Here is a 19,151-nt window from a genome sequence, read left to right on the forward strand (position 1 = left end):
ATCTGCAATAAAAACAGAAGATGCTAAAGAAACTCAGCAGGTCCGTCTACCTGTGGAGAGAGACATAGAGAGCTAATGTTTCGAGTCCCATGACTTTTCTTCAGAATCCTCAGTGTTATGAAGAAGTGTTATGGGATTCAATGTGAATTCTGTTGTTCTTTCCATAAATGCTGCCAGACCTGCTGAGTTTCTCCAGTACTTTCAGTTTTAATTCCAAATAGTATAGCTCCATTTACTCAGTCTCTTATAGGGCAAGGCTCCTATGCTTCTATTAATGTAGTGTCATGTGTGGCTCAATGGTACTACTCTCACCACCTGAGTCACAAGATTCCAGGTTTTGAGCATGATCAGCGGTTTCAGATTTTGGATGGGCTGTTAAACAGAGGCCACATCTCCATGCTCAGATGGATGTAAAACTCTCATGGTATTCTTTTTAAAGAGACATTCTCCCTGTTTCCCTCGTCGATATTTATTCTTCAATCAACATCATAAAAACAGGTTATCCAGTCGTTATCACATTGTTGCTTTTGGGAGTTGGCTGTGCACAAAATTGGATGCTACAGTGACTACATTTTTAAAAAGTGCTTTGCTGTAAGGTGCTTAGAAATGTTTAGTGTTTGTGGATATTGCTGTATCAACTCACGTCTTACTTTTTGAGTGAACCTTCCATAACCCATGGCAAGGAAATCCTTCCTTTGGTATGGAGACCAAAACCCTCCTGCTGCCAAGATGGGACTCTGGAGTTTACTTATTGATTCCTGTGGTGTTTCTTGTGCACCTGATGCCCTGACACCTCAGGGTGTCATTTTGTAATAATCATTCCATCTCTTCATTTTTCCAGTATTCAGTAACCCACTGGAAAATAAAAGTAGAGTTTGATGGGCTTTTACTTCTTGTGCCCAATATTGAAATGTATTGGAGATAAGCTGATTGGCCTGTGCTTGAAGAGTGGTAGATTCAGAACGATACTGTGAAGGCAATATTTCAGTCAGTGGTCAATCATTGTAACAGTTTCCTTGGGCCAGTGATGCAACTAACGGAATTGCTAATTAAAATGCAAATAGGATAACTTCTAACAGAAAATTAGGTAATGGGATCCACAATATGAGTAACTTGCTGCCCAGTATGTGATGAGTACAGTGTAGCTTAGTTGGTTGGACAGTGAGTTTGCAATGTAAAGTGATTCCAACAACATGGGTTCAGTTCATATATTTGCTGAAATTACCATGACGGTCTAACCTTTTTAACCTCACCTGAGGCATGGTGACCATCCAGTTAAACCATCATCAGTCATCTCTATCTAATGGGAGAGCAACCCTGTGATCCAGAAGGACTATGGCGACTCCACATTTACTTGAGGAACAGGTGATTGTGTCCCTGTGATTCCAAAGCTCTCCAGGCTGGGAGATTTCCCTTGCTACTTCTGGCTCTATTGTAGAATCATTATCGAGATTTGTTACTTTGTCTCATCAATAACTCCCATCATCAGGGTGATGGGTGACTTTCAGGATAGTAGAACCCAAATCAAGGAAATTTACCATTTCTTTCTAGTTCCTGTATTTTCATAGAATCTGAGGTCAGTACAGCACACACCGAGGCAATTTGACCCTTTCACTCTGGACTAACTCTTGCAAAAGCTATCTAATTAGTATTGAAAGACAGATGAAAGCCTCTTTTTCATTGACACTGGGCATGAAATGACCGCATTTGCTTCTAGTAAATCAGATGCTTATGCTGATAGAAAACTTATGGAAGAATATTATGTAATGTAATGTAATGCATGCATATGCATCCTGTTATGGTGCAACGTTGTCCCTTGTAAGGTCATAAAGTTGAATAATTAAGTAAACAAACACCAGAGTTTAATCACTATTTAGTCAGAGAACTCCGTAGATTGAGGAGGTTTCAGTCTCCAGGTTGGATACATCCAGCACTAAATTACTTGCTGATATTTTTTGAGTTGGTTGCATATAACTAGGATTCTTATTAGAGCAAACCTCACATTTAAATTGCTTCCTTATGCCAAAAAGTTTAATTACTGTTAAATAAGCAGAGTTTGCTTTTTAAAAAAGGTCAGCAAAGTAATTTTGAGTTTCTTTGTACTTTCCTTTCAGAGTGTCAGTCAGGAAGTACGATGGGCAGAAAACAGGTGTCAAGTGTGACATTTTCTACAATGAATAGATTCTCAGAAATAGTCAGCAGTCATATTACTGAATTTACTGATATATTTTATCTCAGCGGTTTGTGACAGGCTCAGATTTTTTTCGGCCTTCATAGGGCATTAAGTCCCTTTGTAAATGTGGCTACACCTTGTTTTCCCTTGTGCTTGAGTGAACCTTTACCATTTCAGCAGTACCATCTGGTTCAACTGTCTACACCTGAGAAACTTGTACTTCAAGCCCTGCCAATTCAATTTATTGTATGTTACACGAAGAAATCTACTTATCTATAATGTAATCCTTTTAGTCAAATCTGGATAACAGTTGAAGATAATTACCAGCTTTGAGACACTGCCTTGTTGAATGAATTTGTCCACATGTGTATCCCACAGTTGAGATGGTTCTGAGTGCTTGGCCTGGGTCCATTCCATTCTGCTTTAGCCTCTGTGAAACATGAGCTTACTTTTCTGTAGCTAATGGCCCAAAAAGCTGAAATATTTGAATTGATGGCTTTGGAGCTGATTTGCCAATGGGCCACAATGTGAAGGAAGGTCTGCACCTCTGGCTTGCTTATGTTGTAAGGGTAGGACATCAAGTAACCTTAAAAACTAAAAGCAGAATACTGTGAATGCTGGAAATCTAAAACAAAAACAGGAAGTGCTGAAGAATTTAAACATTTAAGAATTGTCTTCTCTCTGGGATCTTCACACCCCAGTTTCTTCAGGCAGTTCTGCACCATTTGTGCCACGTTGACTTTGTGTCATTTGGCTGCAGGGGGCATTGCATCTGTCATTTGCAGACAGCACAGTGCTGTGGAAGTGGCAGCTTAACAATTCGGAGCTGTAACTTGCTGCATAGGGCTGAGGATATTCCCAAAGACAATGATTGATTTTAAAACCATAGGAGCAGTGAATTTCCAGACTGGACGGTTGGGGAAGTCTCTATAGGGCAATTGCCTCTGCTTTTCACTCTCGCTGCGTTTGGTCTGGATTCCGAAGACGATTATTTGTGCTGCATTTTATTGTTTGAAACAGTATCAATCTCTGAACCTTCTAACATGAGTCATAGGAAAGTTTTATTCTGCGTTTGTGTTCCATGTCGATGACCAAGCCTTTTTGTCAATTCCGGTTAGCTTCGCCTTGAACACCCTTTGCTTATTAGTCTCACTGCTTCCAGATGCGTAGTTCTGAACTTAGGCACTTACTGTTTGGATTTTGCTGGAACGTTGTGTGTTTATACAGTGCTTACCCAGGTCTTTCAAAACAAGTTACACACTTGAACTTGTTTTAAAGGGCCGTACCGATGGTGAATATAGCATCTTGGCAAGACCTCACTGATGACACCTTTTGAGCGTGGCTGTGCCAACACTCGACTGGCTAGCCTCCTCCTGTAAACCTGGGCTTATCTGAACCTTTCCTGCCTCTATCCTAACTTGCACATGTCAGTTGATCCTTCACCCATCTCTCTCTTTCTCTGTATTCAGACATATGGTTCATTTAAAGCTTCTTTTTAAAATTCTCATCCTTGTTTTCAGAACCTTCTGTGGGCCTTAACCCTGCCCATCACCATAACCTCAAGTCCTCCAACTCTCTGCATTCTTTCAGTCTTGACCTCTTCTGCTTACCAGTTTTTGTTGTCCCTTTACTGAACATGGTCCTTCCTACTTCTGGAACCTTCCTGAAACCTCTTCAACTCTTCTCATTTCAGCATGTTCTTTCACCAAGTTGCTGGTTACCTGTTACCTGTTCTGATGTGTCGACCATTAGTCATTTTCAATATTTTTGTCTAATAATCAATCCTACGAAGCACCATGAGATGTTTTACTTGATTGAAGATGCAAAATAAATGCCAGTTGTTGTTGAGTCACAGAAAAGAATCGGAAAAAATCACTTTGGTTTTCTTGGTTACAGGGATTCTGTTTTTCTGAACATTGAATAATGTACCAAATTAATTTATTCGAAATTCAGCATTCCCATATAATGGAGTGGAACTGGCTCACTGGACTTGCATGTTTGTGTCAGACATCTGCTTTGTTCAGATTGGTGAATTCTCCAGTTACACCCCCTGTCAAGAGTTATGAATTCAGTGCTTTTCTCAGAACACTTAGGGTTTCATGCAATTCTTCCCAACCAACCACAGAAACGTGAGCAAATTTCTGCTGTGTACTATTTCACAAGGTTTTGTAATGAGATGAACCAGCACAGGCCCAACATGTAGGTAGCTTTGTGTTGTCATGTTTCGACTGTATCATTATGTAATAAACCTGTAGTCATGTGAAGCGTTGCCTCTCTCTGTACTGTTTCAATAGTTGCAAGACTCTTAAATTCTTAAGGCCTCTTTGTGTTCACTGACATAGCAGATTGTGAGCTGAAAATGTGTTGCTGGAAAAGCGCAGCAGGTCAGGCAGCATCCAGGGAACAGGAGAATCGACGTTTCGGGCATAAGCCCTTCTTCAGGAAGGGCTTATGCCCGAAACGTCGATTCTCCTGTTCCCTGGATGCTGCCTGACCTGCTGCGCTTTTCCAGCAACACATTTTCAGCTCTGATCTCCAGCATCTGCAGACCTCACTTTCCCCCCATAGCAGATTGTGGTAAATACAGTTACACTGCAATTTTTGTTTGGTCCTTCTTTGGTTTATTCCTTACCTGTGTGCAGCATTCAGGTGACAGGTTAGATTTTCTGTTTTTGGTCATGGTAGGGCTGTGAGATACATTTGCCAGAACACTTGGGTGCTGTGGGAACATCTGACCCACACTGTCTGAGGCAGTGCCAACCAGCATTACATGCTCAGATCTTGGAGTGTAGCTTGACCTCACAATCTGGAGACTCTGTGGTCATAGTGGCAACAACTGAGCCACATTGACATGGCATGTTGGTAGAGTGGCCCCATGGCATGAAACTTCCAGCTGTGTTTTTGACAGGAATTAGCAGCCACTGGTGAAACTCAGCAGGCTTGGCAGCATCTTTGGAGAGAAAGCAGAGTTAATATTTCAAGTCTGGTGACTCTTCTTCAGAAACATCAACTCTGCTTTCTCTCCACAGATACTGCCAGATTTGCTGAGCTGCTCGAGCAATTGCTGTTTGTGTTTCAGCTTCTCATAGTTCTCGTCTCAAAGCAGTAAAAGCTGTTGTTAGCATAGAGAATATCAGGGTTGGCAATTCAATGAAGAATTGTTTTGAGGCCTTTCATTTTCTTAATAAAAGCAAATTACTGCGGATGCTTGAATCTGAAACCAAAAGAGAAAATGCTGGAAAATCTCAGCAGGTATGGCAGCATCTGTAGGAAGAGAAAACAGCTGACGTTTCGAGTCTAACTGACCCTTTGTCAAAGCTTTGACAAAGGGTCAGTTAGACTCGAAGCGTCAGCTCTTTTCTCTCCTTACAGATGCTGCCAGATCTGCTGAGATTTTCCAGCATTTTCTCTTTTCCTTTAATTTTCTTGCTGTTCCACTGTATTTAGATTGACCCTTGCATTCATTTCTGGCGATGGAGAGTTCTGTCTGTTGAGATGTATGAAAATAATTCAAGAAAGGCAGTTTGCAACAATACTACGTATTATCTGGGTTGTTAGAATCAGAGCTGAAAATGTGTTGCTGGAAAAGCGCAGCAGGTCAGGCAGCATCCAGGGAACAGGAGAATCGACGTTTCGGGCATAAGCCCTTCTTCAGGAATGAGGAAAGTTTGTCCAGCAGGCTAAGATAAAAGGTAGGGAGGAGGGACTTGGGGGAGAGGCATCGGAAATGTGATAGGTAATCATAGAAGAATTCAAAACAGGCAGCGGTCATTCAGTCATTAAAACATACAACATTGCGGCACAGGAACAGGCTCTTCGGCCTGCAATGTATATGCAGACCATGATGCCATTCTAAACTAATATTGATCTACCTGCAAATGGTCCAGATCCCTCTATTTCCTGCCTGTTCATGTGTCAGTCTAAATACTCTTAAATTTGCTATCGTATTTGCTTCTATCATCTCCCCTAGCAGCGTGATCCAGGCTCTGTATACAAAAAAAATTACTGTATTTTCCATTTGCACCCTGGGAAAAAGGATCCAATTATCCACCCATCCAGGTCTCTCATAACCTTAGATATTTCTAGCACGTCATCCCCTCAGCCTCCAATGCTCTAGTTGGACAATCCAAGTTTGTCCAACATCTCCTTATAGCGAATACACTCCAATCCCAGCAGCATCCTGGTAACCCTCTTCTGCACCCTCTCCAAAGCCTCCATTTCCTTCCTGGAATGGGGCAAGCAGAATTACACACAATACTCCAACTTTACGAAGTAAAGTTCTATGCAGCTTGCCGACTCATTGCCCCAGCTGATGAAGGAAAGAATGCCATACACCTTCTTTACCACCTTTTCCACTTACATTGCCACTGTCAGGGATGAATGGACTTGTAATAATGCTCCTAAGGGTCATGCCATTTTCTATATACTTTCCTCTTGCATTTTGATCTCCCAAAATGTATCAGTTCACACTTGTCTGGATTAATATCTATCTGCCATTTCTCTGCCCAGCCTTCCAATTGATGTATGTCCTGCTGTATCCTTGATAACCTTCCTCATTATCCATAACTCTACCAGTGTTCGTGTCATCTACAAACTTACTACCCAGGCACCTACATTTTCATCCCAACAATCTGTATATACAGTATTACACCAGATCCTTGAATCTGTACTGGCTCCTTTGTAATCCAGGCAGCCCCACTCACCTCCACTCTTTCCCCACATCCCGACAACATGTTAGTATCCATCAGGTTCCTTTCTGAAGGCTATTATTGGATCGGTTTCCAGTACCCTATCAAGTAGTGCATTCTTGATTATTGTAATACCAAAAATATTCCCTTGTGTTACTTTTGGTTCTTTTACGACTCATCTCAAACCTGCATCCTGTAGTTTCTGACACGTCATACTGGAATAAGTACTCTTCATTTACTCTGTTTAAACTTCTACCATTATGAATACCTCGATCAAACCTCTTCTCGGCTTCCACTGTACTCGAGAGAACCACCCCAGCTTTTCCATGCCACTAATCCCTCATCGCTGCAACTACTCTCGTAAATCTCTTCTGTATCGTTTCCATGGCCTTTTAAGTCCTTCCTGGAAAGATGGTGCCTGGAATAAAGCACAGTGCTGCTGCTGGAACTGGATAAAGGTTTCATCTGGATTTAAGGGTTTCTGTGCTTTTGTCCTCTGTATTTGGTTATGAAACTCAGGGTCACATCTGCTTCATTACATTTGGGACCCACCATCAAATAGATCACAGTCAAGAGGAAACAGTCACTTGAGCACAGCAAAGCATGGCAGAATATTTGTAATGATTAGTTGTGGAACCTTTGTTGAGGGAAGAGACAGCAGGTGAAGTTGGATGTAGGTTTTGGAAAGTGATTAAAGGCCACGTCCTTAGCCCAAACACATTGGCACTATGAGTGAACCAGGCATGCTGGAAAAGAATGCTGTACAAGAGAGAGAGAGAGAGAGACAGACAGACAGACAGACACGGGGGTGGAGTCTGCATGTGGTTTTGTCCAGCTAAAGAGTTTGGTTGATGTTATTTTCATGGAGGTCCACTCAGGACAGATACAACATGGGGATAGTAAGAGTCAAGCTCCTTCGGCTCTTTTAAACTGAAAGTAAGACTACTTCTGCACTGTCCCCATCAGACATTCTCACAACAGGGACAGCAAGCAATTAGGGACAAAGTAAAGCTCACTCTATACTGTCTCAAGATAAGTGTCTGTTCTACAAGCTCAGCAGCTGTTCCTATCCATGTTGTGATATTATTCCGTGAACCACAAAGGTCACACTCTGACCTCCTGAGACATTTGCTTGTTGATCAGGAGGTGCAACATGCTACCACCCAAATTCATTTTGTTTGGGCCCCTTACAGTCATTGGACAAAGGAGCCTTTCAGTCCACCTGTCTGGGTTGGACGGGGATGCTGATGTCAATCGTGAAAGCCAGTGGTGTTTGCTGAAAGTGACCTTGCATGTGTGTGGCACGTACGGCAACAGCAAGACATTATTTTACACCTTGTTATGTTAATGGAAAACTCATGCTTGTGGAGTGAAGGGGAAGTCTGACTTTAAATTAACCTGACTCAACAAATGTTTAATGTGATGAGTGTGATGAGTTAAATAACGGATCACACTATGAGCCTTATTTTAAACGCCAGCACTTCGAGTGGTATTGCACCAGCCTTGTAACTATAATTCTATGCTTGTTATAAAATAGTAAATTAACTTGGAGTTCATGATCAGAAATGGAAGCATTGTTTCAACATTTAGTTTGTAATAATATAGGTTAATTCCTTTAAAAAAAAAACTTGAAGCTGGGGAGGATCACAAATAAATTTTCTCACCTCAGCTAAAGGCTTACTGAATTATAGAACCACACATGGGTAGTAATGTCTGGTATAGTATCTCAGTTGACTTTCTTTTTGCAATATACCTGTGTTTGAAGATTGTTTGACTGTGGGAACATTGCAGTTCTGATCCTAACATTAGCGGGCACACTCAGACAAGGCAGAATTCACTAGACAGGCATCAGGACCTTGAATTATTTTACCTCTCCTGGTCCTGCCCTGACACTCCCACCTGCAGCAGCGGTTGATATCGACACAGACAACAGGTTCTTTCCTTTTCTTTCTGTGCAGCCCAGTATCCACACCGCCTTTAAACAGGCTGATGCTGTTCGTCTTAAACAAGGTGACTTTCTCCTGTTCAGCAAAGAGCAAGGGGGGATTCATAGCTGGCCATGCAGTTTTATGTTAACGGTTGTTTGCTTCCAAAACTTTTCCAAAATCGCTCTCAACTTTACTTTGGTAGAGTCAAAAATACCTTTCTCTTTTTTTATTAAATCTGGTTAAATAGACAGAAAAGTTACAACAAGCTGGAAATCTGAACACCAGAGAGAGCAAAGACCAATTTAAATATCTGGCATGGGTTCTTTATTAGAACTGGCTCGTTCCAGACCTTTGAATATATACTTAACTTTTTCCTAAAAGACCTCTAGTATATTCAACTTTTGTTTTCATTAAGCAAAAATTGCTGCAATTTATTGTGTTCTATTGTCGATTACCATGCGTTTCATTTAGAAAGCAACAGAAAATTCTTTATACACCACTTTTCACAACTTTGTCTTATTCGAAAGTGCTATGTGGCCTGTAGCGCTCTTTCAAAAATGAAGTCATTATTTTATGCAGCAAATGCAGCATCCAATTTGTACACAAGAAGACAAGTAACAATGAGATCATGACTATGTAATCTGTTTTACGAATGTTGATCATTGGATACGTATTGGCCGAGAGAGGAGTCAGAGTTGAGAATGTGGTGCTGGAAAAGCACAGCAGGTCAGGCAGCATCCGAGGAGCAGGAGAATCGATGTTTTGGGCATAAGCCCTTCGTCAGGAATGAGGCTTGTGGGCCAAGGAGGCTGAGAGATAAATGGGAGCGGAGTGGGGGGCTGGGGGGGAACGTAGCTGGGAATGTGATAGGTAGGTGAAGGTGTGGGTGGAAGTCATATTCCGGAGTGGAGGGTGGAGCGGACGGGTGGGAAAGAAGGACGATGGAAGAAGGAAGAAGGTCAAGGGGGCGGTGCTGAGTTGGAGGTTTGGGACTGAGATAAGTTGGGGGGAGGGGAAATGAGGGAACTGGTGAAATCCACATCAATCCTGTGTGGTTGCAGGGTCCCACAGCAGAAGATGAGGCGTTCTTCTTCTAGGCGTCAGGTGGTAAGGATTTGGCGATGGAGGAGGCCCAGGACCTGCATGTCCTTTGGTGGAGTGGGAGGGAGAGTTGAAGTGTTCAGCCACGGTGCGGTGGGGTTGGGTGCAGGTGTCTCAGAGATGTTCTCTGAAAGGATCCTCAAGGAGGCATCCTGTCTCCCCGGTGTACAAGAAACCACATTGAGTGCAACGATACAGTAGATAGCATAAACGTACAGGTAAATTTCTGTAGGATGTGGAAAGATTCTTTGGGGCCTTGGACAGAGGCGAGGGGGGAGGTGTGGGCACAGGGTTTGCACTTGTGGTGGTAGGGAAAGGTGCCAGAAGTCAGCTCGGATTTAATGTGTGATCAAAAAGTAGGCACTCCTGTTAGTGCTCCATTCCCTCAGTACGTCATTGGAATGTCAGAGTTTTTGTTTCCAAAATACACTTTTTTTTTATTCAAAAAATTTGTAAAATAAAGTTATATTGTAAAATTTTTCAACTTAAAAATTTGCAGTAGAATTTAACTCGTGCTGGATACAATCTACGTCATGATCCACTCATTCAGTATCCATTACATTTGCAATGCATATCCCACTTCCAGTGTACAACCCAAGGGCAAAAGATTTCAAATCAGAATTCCCAGAACTGAATAAACATTTCTCTGTTATACCTCATTTCACTCTGAGATACCTCAGTACATTTTCAATACTCTTGATTTTCACAATGCATGTTCTTTAGAATGGGTTCATTGTCGACAGGTACTCTGTTTTCGAGCTCCTTGGTATACCATGTCTGATGGGATCTGAGTAACTTTTGCTCATTATGCCTCTTCAGCAGCTGTCTCAATCCTCAGGATTTTAGTCCTGGAACTTTGGAATGTCCTATTCTGAGGACAACTCTTTGCTCTGCAAAAGTAGTGAGCTTCAGGCAGATCAAAGGGGGCCATTCACCAAGTTTTAGAGTCGTAGAGATGTACATCATGGAAACAGACCCTTCAGTCCAACCCGTCCATGTCGACCAGATATCCCAACCCAATCTAGTCCAACCTGCCAGCACCTGGCCCATGTCCCTCCAAACCCTTCCTATTTATGTATCTATCCAGATGCCTTTTAAATGTTGCAATTGTACCAGCCTCCACCACTACCTCTGGCAGCTCATTCCATAAACGTACCACCCTCTGCGTGAAAACGTTGCCCCTTGGGTCTCTTTTATATCTTTACCCTCTCACCCTATGCCCTCTGGTTCTGGACTCCCACACCCCAGAGAAAAGACTTTATCTATTTACCCTATCCATTCCCCTTATGATTTTATAAACCTCTATAAGATCAACCCTTAGCTTCTGACACTCCAGGGAAAACAGCCCCAGCCTGTTCAGCCTCTCCCTATAGCTCAGATCCTCCAACCCTGGCAACATCCTTGTAAATCTTTTCTGAACCCTTTCAAGTTTCACAGCACCTTTCCGATAGGAAGGAGACCAGAATTGCACGCAATATTCCAACAGTGGCCTAACCAATGTCCTGTACAGCCGCAACATGACCTCCCAACTCCTGTACTCAGTACTCTGACCAATAAAGGAAAGCATACCCACCACCTTCTTCACTATCCTATGTACCTGCGACTCCACTTTCAAGGAGCTATGAACCTGCACTCCAAGGTCTCTTTGTTCAGCAACACTCCCTAGGACCTTACCATTAAGTGTATAAGTCCTGCTAAGATTTGCTTTCCCAAAATGCAGCACCTCGCATTTATCTAAATTAAACTCCATCTGCCACTTCTCAGTCCATTGGCCCATCTGATCAAGATCCTGTTGTAATCTGAAGTAACCCTCTTCACTGTCCACTACATCTCCAATTTTGGTGTCATCTGCAAACTTACTAATTATATCTCTTATACTCACATCCAAATCATTTATATACATGATAAAAAGTAGAGGACCCAGCACCAATCCTTGTGGCACTCCACTGGTCACAGGCCTCCAGTCTGAAAAACAACCCTCCACCACCACCCTCTGTCTTCTACCTTTGAGCCAGTTATGTATCCAAATGGCTAGTTCTCCCTGTATTCCATGAGATCTAATCTTGCTCACCTGTCTCCCATGGTGAACCTTGTCGAACACCTTACTGAAGTCCATATAGATCACATCTATTGCTCTGCCCTCATCAATCCTCTTTGCTACTTCTTCAAAAAACTCAATCAAGTTTGTGAGACATGATTTCCCATGCACAAATCCATGTTGACTATCCCTAATCAGTCCTTGCCTTTCCAAATACATATAAATCCTGTCCCTCAGCATTTCCTCCAACAACTTGCCCACCACCGAGGTCAGGCTCACTGGTCTATAGTTCCCTGGTTTGTCCTTACCACCCTTCTTAATCAGTGGCACCACATTTGCCAACCTCCAGTTTTCCGGCACCTCACCTGTGACTATCGATGATACAAATATCTCAGCAAGAGGCCCAGCAATCACTTCCGTAGCTTCCCACAGAGTTCTCCAGTACACCTGATCAGGTCCTGGGGATTTAGCCATTTTTATGTGTTTCAAGACATCCAGCACTTCTTTCTCTCTAATATGGACATTTTTCAAGATGTCACAATCTATTTCCCTACATTCTATACCTCCCATGTCCTTTTCCACAGTAAATACTGATGCAAAATATTCGTTTAGTATTTCCTCCATCTCCTGTGGCTCCACACAAAGGCTGCCTTGCTGACCTTTGAGGGGCCCTATCCTCTCCCTAGTGTCCTTAACCCTATTTGCCAAAGCTATCTCATGTCCCCGTTTTGCCCTCCTGATTTCCCTCTTAAGTATACTCCTACTGCCTTTATATTCTTCTCTGGATTCATTTGATCTATTTTGTCTATACCTGATATATGCTTCCTTCTTTTTCTTAACCAAGAAAAGTTGATGATCCTTCAGGTGCAGTTGATATTTGTCTCAGTGTGCACTCTTGGGACAACTACAGAGCAGAGTCCTGCTTCACTGAGCTCAAAATGAACCTCACCAAAAACCACAATGTCTCTCTACTGAGCTTCTTTGCAAAAGCATGGGTTTGAAGTTGATTTTCTGCTCCAGCCGTGACGTAGGGTGTGGAACCCACCACCCATTGGCTGTGATGCAAGAGTTCCCCGACTGAGCCACATCCAGGAATGCCGAGTTAGACCTTTGTAATCTAATGAATAAAAAATCATGCCATGCAATTCCTAATTATGTCTGAAGACCCAGAAACATGCAAGTGAGGCAGTCTAAGACTCTGAATCAGTGACAGCCCTATTGTTTAGGAAGCTGGCGAAACAAGGGCTTGATGGAACGTACTTTAGATGGCAGCAGTGACAGACCTGTGGTGGGGTGGGAGGTGGGCTAACAGGCCCAGGGAAACATCTCTGACAGTGCAGCAGCCCTGCGGGGGTGACTTCACTTACACTATATTGACTGGTGAGACATGAACACAGGGCTGCATTAAACCTCAAGTAATCTTTCCTTTACGTTCTGATCCATTGAAGTAATTTATTGTTTTCAGAATGTTAGGCGACATGTCCGAATGGCAGTGAGTAACTGAGAAAAGGGAGGGCTCCCCCAACGTGATGAGCTCAAAGGCAAAATGTCTTTAGCAGGTTACCAGTGTGCAAAAGGTCATACCCCACATCAAAACAAAAACACCTGTCTCCATTTTAATTTGTTCAATCTTTTCACGAGATCAGGTTTGGCTTTTGCTTTTACCTGCACCTGTAAAGAATTGTCAGACACATACAAACAAATATGTGAACACAAAACAGCATCTTTATGTTAGCAAGTTTGCCTCCTGTGTGTCCATTGTGAGATTAAAATTTTTTCTGGACTGTGATTGCAAATATCTAGATTACATAGCATATCAGTGTTTTTTGATTTAAAACAAAGTTCTTGGTTTATCTGTAGGGGGAAAATTGCCACGGTTTAGAGATTATATTAAACCAGTAAAGGTAGAAAACTGAGGATGAGTTATACAGACTTAGGAGGATGCTGATTGGTGAGTGAATGGAAAGTGAGCTGGTGGATTAAATTGTATGTGGAAAGCTGAAAGTAGTGCATTTTGAAGGAAAGATGTGAAGAGGCAGTAGAAACATGGAAAATAGGAGCAGTCTATTGGAGCTTGTTTCACCACTCATTATGATCACAACTAATCATCCATCTCAATAACCTGTTCCTGCTTTACCCATGCTTTTTGATCCCTTTTGCTATATCTAACTCCTTGAAATCATACAGTATTTTGGCCTTGACTGCTTTCTTCAGCAGTGAAATCCACAGGCTCACCACTTTTTGGGTGAAGAAACATGTCTTCATCTCAGTCCTACATGTTCTACCTTGTATCCTTAGACATCTGGTCCCTGCTTATTTTCTGCTTATCCATCAGAAACATCCTTCCTGTATCTATACTGTCTGGTCCTGTTAGAATTTTATTGGTTTCTGTGAGATTCCACCCTCATTCCACTGAACTCCAGTAAACGTCAGCCTAACTGATTTAATTTCTCCTCCGATATCAGTCCCACCATCCCAGGATTCAGTCAGGTAAATCGTTGCTGCATTCCCTCTGTAACAAGAACATTCTTCCTTCAATAAAGAGACCAAACTGCACACAATATTCCAGGTGTGGTCTCTCCAAGGAGGCATTGCAGGAAGGCATTGTTTTTCCCCTACTTGAATCATCTCACTATGAAGACCAACATGCAGTTTGCCTGCTCGACTGCCTGTTCCACCTACAAGCTTACATTTAGCAGTTGGTGTACAAGAACACCCAGGTCTCATTGTGCATTCCACTCTCAATTTACAGCCAGGATAACCTGCCTTCCTGTTTTTGCTACCAACGTGGATAACCTCACATTTATCCAGATCTGTTAACATTTGCTGATTCAAACAAGTCGTCCAAATCACACTGATGCATGTCTGCATCCTCCTCACAACTCACCCTCCCAGCCAGCTTTGTGTCATCTGCAAATTTGGCGATTATTATATTTAATTCCCTCATCTAAATCATTAACATATATTGTGACTGGCTCGGAATCCAAGCACTAATCCCTGCGGTTCCCCACTAGTAACTGCCTGCCGTTCAGAAATAAACTTGTGTATTCTGACTATTTAATTCCTGTCTACCAGACAGTTTTCTATCCAGCTCAATGCACCCCAATAATCCATGATTTGTGTTATGATCATCATTGCCGACAAGCTTTGTATTCCATCTCTGTTTAGTACATTTAAATTCCACCAGCCACTGCAGTAGGATTTCAACTTGCATCCTGAGAACGTTAGCCTCTGCCCCTGCATTGCTAATCCAACAACATGGTCACTATGCCACTTCCTTCCTAGCAAACTAAATGGTATCACTTCAAAGGGACTGCAGGGACAGATACACCCGGGGATTCACATGCACAAACTTTGAAGGTGTCCAGTCACATGGCTGTAGTTTCTGATAAACTCAAGGATCCTTACTTTATAATACAAGTCATTGAGCTGAGAAATCCAAGCAGGTGATGCTTTGAAATGACTGGTCAGCTCTTGGTTGAAGTATTTTGATCAATTCTGAGCAGCAGCTGCAAGAATTACTTATTGTAGTAATTTCACTGGAATAAAGAATCCCATGGTGCTTTTCAGGAGCATATATCAAGCAGAAAGATTTCGGGGCTTGGGGGGAATACAGTGGAGGTTTGCCTGGATGGTACCAGAAATGAGGAATTTTGTTGATCTGGAGAGATTGAAGAAACTGTTGTTATTCTTCTAGCAGAAAATGTTTGTACAAAATCTCATAGTTGTGTTTCAAATTATGACAGGATTAAGAACATTCAGCCAGTGTCCCGCTCCCGATTGAATTCCAGTGATTTCCCTCACCTTGCCCTCTAAGAAGCACAGGAGAAACTGAGGTCTGCAGATGCTGGAGATCAAAGTTGAAACTTTATTGGTGGAACAGCACAGCAGGTCAGGCAGCATCCAGGGAACAGGAGATTCGACGTTTCGGGCACAGGCCCTTCTTCAGGATTCCTGAAGAAGGGCCTGTGCCCGAAACGTCGAATCTCCTGTTCCCTGGATGCTGCCTGACCTGCTGTGCTGTTCCAGCAATAAAGTTTCAACTCTAAGAAGCACATGTGTGTGGATGTTGGGTAAAGACAGGGTCAGGTTTGGTTTTAATACTTTCTGCACTCGAGTAGCTTGTTTAATTCCAGCTTTGTGGTCTCAGAATGCCCATTTAAAGAAGGTGACTGAAGCTGTGGAATTACAATCCAGTTTGAGTCCATGCATTAATGAGCCAAAGGTAAGATTTTCTCAGGTAAAGGAAGACCAGTGTTTCTCGACTCAGTTTGATCAGTTTTGTAATAATTCACAGTAACTGTGTGAGGTTTGGTTGCCATACATATAACATTACCATTTGGAAAATAAAGCAAGGCAAGTGGTTAATTAGTTCATTTTTAAAAAACTGACCGGTTCTGTGTCAATATTTACTGAATCCATGCAGATAACCATTGCAAAATATTCCTCCTCCCTCTTTTTGACTCATGCAGTTGATGGAGAACAGACAGTCTTGAGCAATAATAAATCTGGGTTGCTGGTTATTTGGGCAGTCTGCCACTTACTGCAACATGACTGGTTTCATTACACTTTCCCTTGAGACCAGCATTCAGGCCAGCACCTTTGAACCTCTCTGCTAAACGGAACAGACCAAAGCACTTTACCGAAACCATGCCAGCCATTTTGTGGAGAGCAAGATTCTCAGAACAACAGTTCAGTGAATGGGGCCTGTTAATGTGGGAGCATAGAAATTAGGAGCAGGAGTAGGCCATTCGGCCCTTTGAGTCTGCTGTGCCTTTCAATAAACTCCTTGTTGCTCTGGGTGTAGTGTCAGCTTCACTTTCCTCTCTGGTCTGTCAAAAACTATCTGACTCAGCCTCCATTGCTTCACAGGGAAGGGAATTCACCAACTAACGAGCATCTGAAAGAAAATAAGGTTCTTCCCTCCGTCTTAAGAGGGGAACCTCTTCTTCATAAATTGTGTTCCTTGGTTCTTGTCTCCCCACACGAGGAAGCATCCTGCCAAAACCCACCTTAAGCCCTGAAGGATCTTGTATGTTTAAATACGATCACATGTCAATTTTCTAAACTCGAAAGGGAATAGGCCCAACCTGTTCAGCTTTTCTGCGAAAGTAAAGTCCTTCATCCCAGGAATGATTTCAGTTCTCTGGCCTGTTTATCATGCAATGATGTCATTTTCAAATAAGGAGACGAAACTTTTACACGCCGCCCCAGGTGTGGAATCCCCATGGCACTGTGCAGCTACAGTAAAACTTCCTGACTTTTATATTCCATTTCCCTTCCAATAAAAGCCAACATTCCATCTGCTTTTCTAATTGCTTGCTGTATCTGGATAGTAACCTTTTATGATTTATGTGTCGGGTCACCCAGGTCCCACCTTACCAATGAGTCTTGTCATCTTAATGAAATAATGTATCTCTATTCTTCCTTTCAAAATGAACAAGTTCATATTTCCCAAATTATACTCCTAACTACCAGTTTTTTTCAACCCACTGACCTAACCTGCCTGGATCTATTTTACATAACTTGCTTTTCTATCTCTCTATCATGGACAAATTTAGCAAGCATACATTAATCAAACTCTTTGATATACATTGTACTATACTTATTATAAATTGCCAACCCAAAAAACTGTGTTATCTTGACTCTTTAATTCCTGTTAATTAACCAATCCTTTGTCCCTTCTAATATGTTACTCCTACACCTTGTGCTCTAGTCTTGTGCAGTAATCCTTGTGTTTCGTTAGCATGTGTACTCCATATCCACAAGATTCTCTTTATTCACCTTGCTTGATACCTCCTCAAAGATCCTCTAATAAATTAGTCAAGCAGGATTTTCCTTTTAGAGAGCCATGTTGACTCTTTCTGATAGTTTGATTTTCTAACAGGCCTGCTATAACCTCCTCAATAATAGATTCTAGCAACTTCCCTATGACTGATTTTAGGCTACATTGGCCAATTGATTTTGTGGAAATGCAACAACGGTCTTTCTGAGCGTTCCAAAATGTCCTTCCTGGCTGCGTGGAGAGTTGTGAGCTGTCCAACGTGCAGGTTTGTTTTTTGCAGGTGAAGAAGGGACAAAGCTGTTAAGGGAGTGCTGCACTGTCAGGGTGCCATCTTTCAGTTAAGGTGTTGAACTGAGGCCTATCTGCCTGCTCAAGCTGATGTAAAAGTTCCACTATTCTGAAGTATGGCAATGGAGTTATCCCCAGAAACTTGGCCGGTATTTATCTCTCAATCAATATCAAACAAAAACGAATGGTCTGGACATCATCATGTTGCTGTTTGTGGGGGTTTGTTGTGTACAAATCAGCTTCCATTTTTTCAGCATTACAGCTGTGACTACACTTCAGAAAGTATTTAATTGATTGTAAAGTATTTGTGGTGGTCATGGGAATTGCTGTGTTATGGCAATCCATCTTTCTTTTTAATATTTCCTCTAGCACATCCAAACTAGGACACACGTGTTCCCTGGAGCTTGAAGTGCAGACAATCTGGTTCTTTTTACACATAACTTGTGTTGGTTGATTTGACTAGTTTCAGACTTGTGAAAGGCTAGAAAATTCTGTCTCTGCATTATAGATGCATTTAAAATTAAGCCAGATGCATAAGATGAAGGAAGATACAGAGGGTTGTACTGGTAGATGAAAAAGATGGGAAGAAATGCAAATAGAGCATTAACCATAACATAAACATGTTAGGCTGAATGGACTGTTGCTGTGCTATATCTTCTGTAGAATTATATTTGCCAAATATCTGCCCCCAACTTAATTATGATTGACATGCTTAAGCGACTGTAAACTGATTCCATTTTCTAATTACTCCTAGGTACAGTTTCACAAACTACACCACTTACGTTTAGCACAGACCCGGGCACAGTATTATGGAGGATCATTGCCCAATGTCAACCAGATTGGGAACAACACAAACGACTTGGAGGTAACATCACTCGGGTCCAACCGTTGAACTGCATCCAACCCAAACTTTCTGTCACCAGCTCTGACTGTCACTAGTATCCTTTCTCCCTCTCTCACTTAACCATAAGCAAGAAAGGCTGTTTTTCTTTCTGTCTCTCTTGCTCTGTCTCCACTTCTCTTTGTCACCCTCTTTCCCACCACCTTTCTGCCCCATCCCTCTCTCTCTTTTTGTCTCTTGTCTCTTGTCTCCTCTCTCTCTCTCGCTCTCTCTCTCTCTCTCTCTCTCGCTCTCGCTCTCGCTCTCGCT

At 42.2% G+C, this 19,151-nt stretch overlaps 1 protein-coding gene across 3 annotated transcripts in view; it reads left to right on the plus strand.

The window, feature by feature from the left end:
- The window catches only part of crtc3 (CREB regulated transcription coactivator 3), an 84,794-nt gene that overhangs the window by 1,888 nt on the left and 63,755 nt on the right, over window positions 1–19,151 (plus strand). For all 3 annotated transcript variants that reach the window (XM_043680498.2, XM_043680496.2, XM_043680497.2), the window contains exon 2: window positions 18,756–18,866. In XM_043680498.2, coding sequence (XP_043536433.2) covers window positions 18,756–18,866 — 111 coding nt within the window. The remainder of the gene's footprint in view (window positions 1–18,755; window positions 18,867–19,151) is intronic.

The sequence above is a fragment of the Chiloscyllium plagiosum genome, unplaced genomic scaffold, assembly GCF_037043375.1.
Source record: "Chiloscyllium plagiosum isolate Xiang-an unplaced genomic scaffold, Cpla_swu_hap1 HiC_scaffold_42, whole genome shotgun sequence".
In the NCBI taxonomy this organism is placed as follows: Eukaryota; Metazoa; Chordata; class Chondrichthyes; order Orectolobiformes; family Hemiscylliidae; genus Chiloscyllium; species Chiloscyllium plagiosum.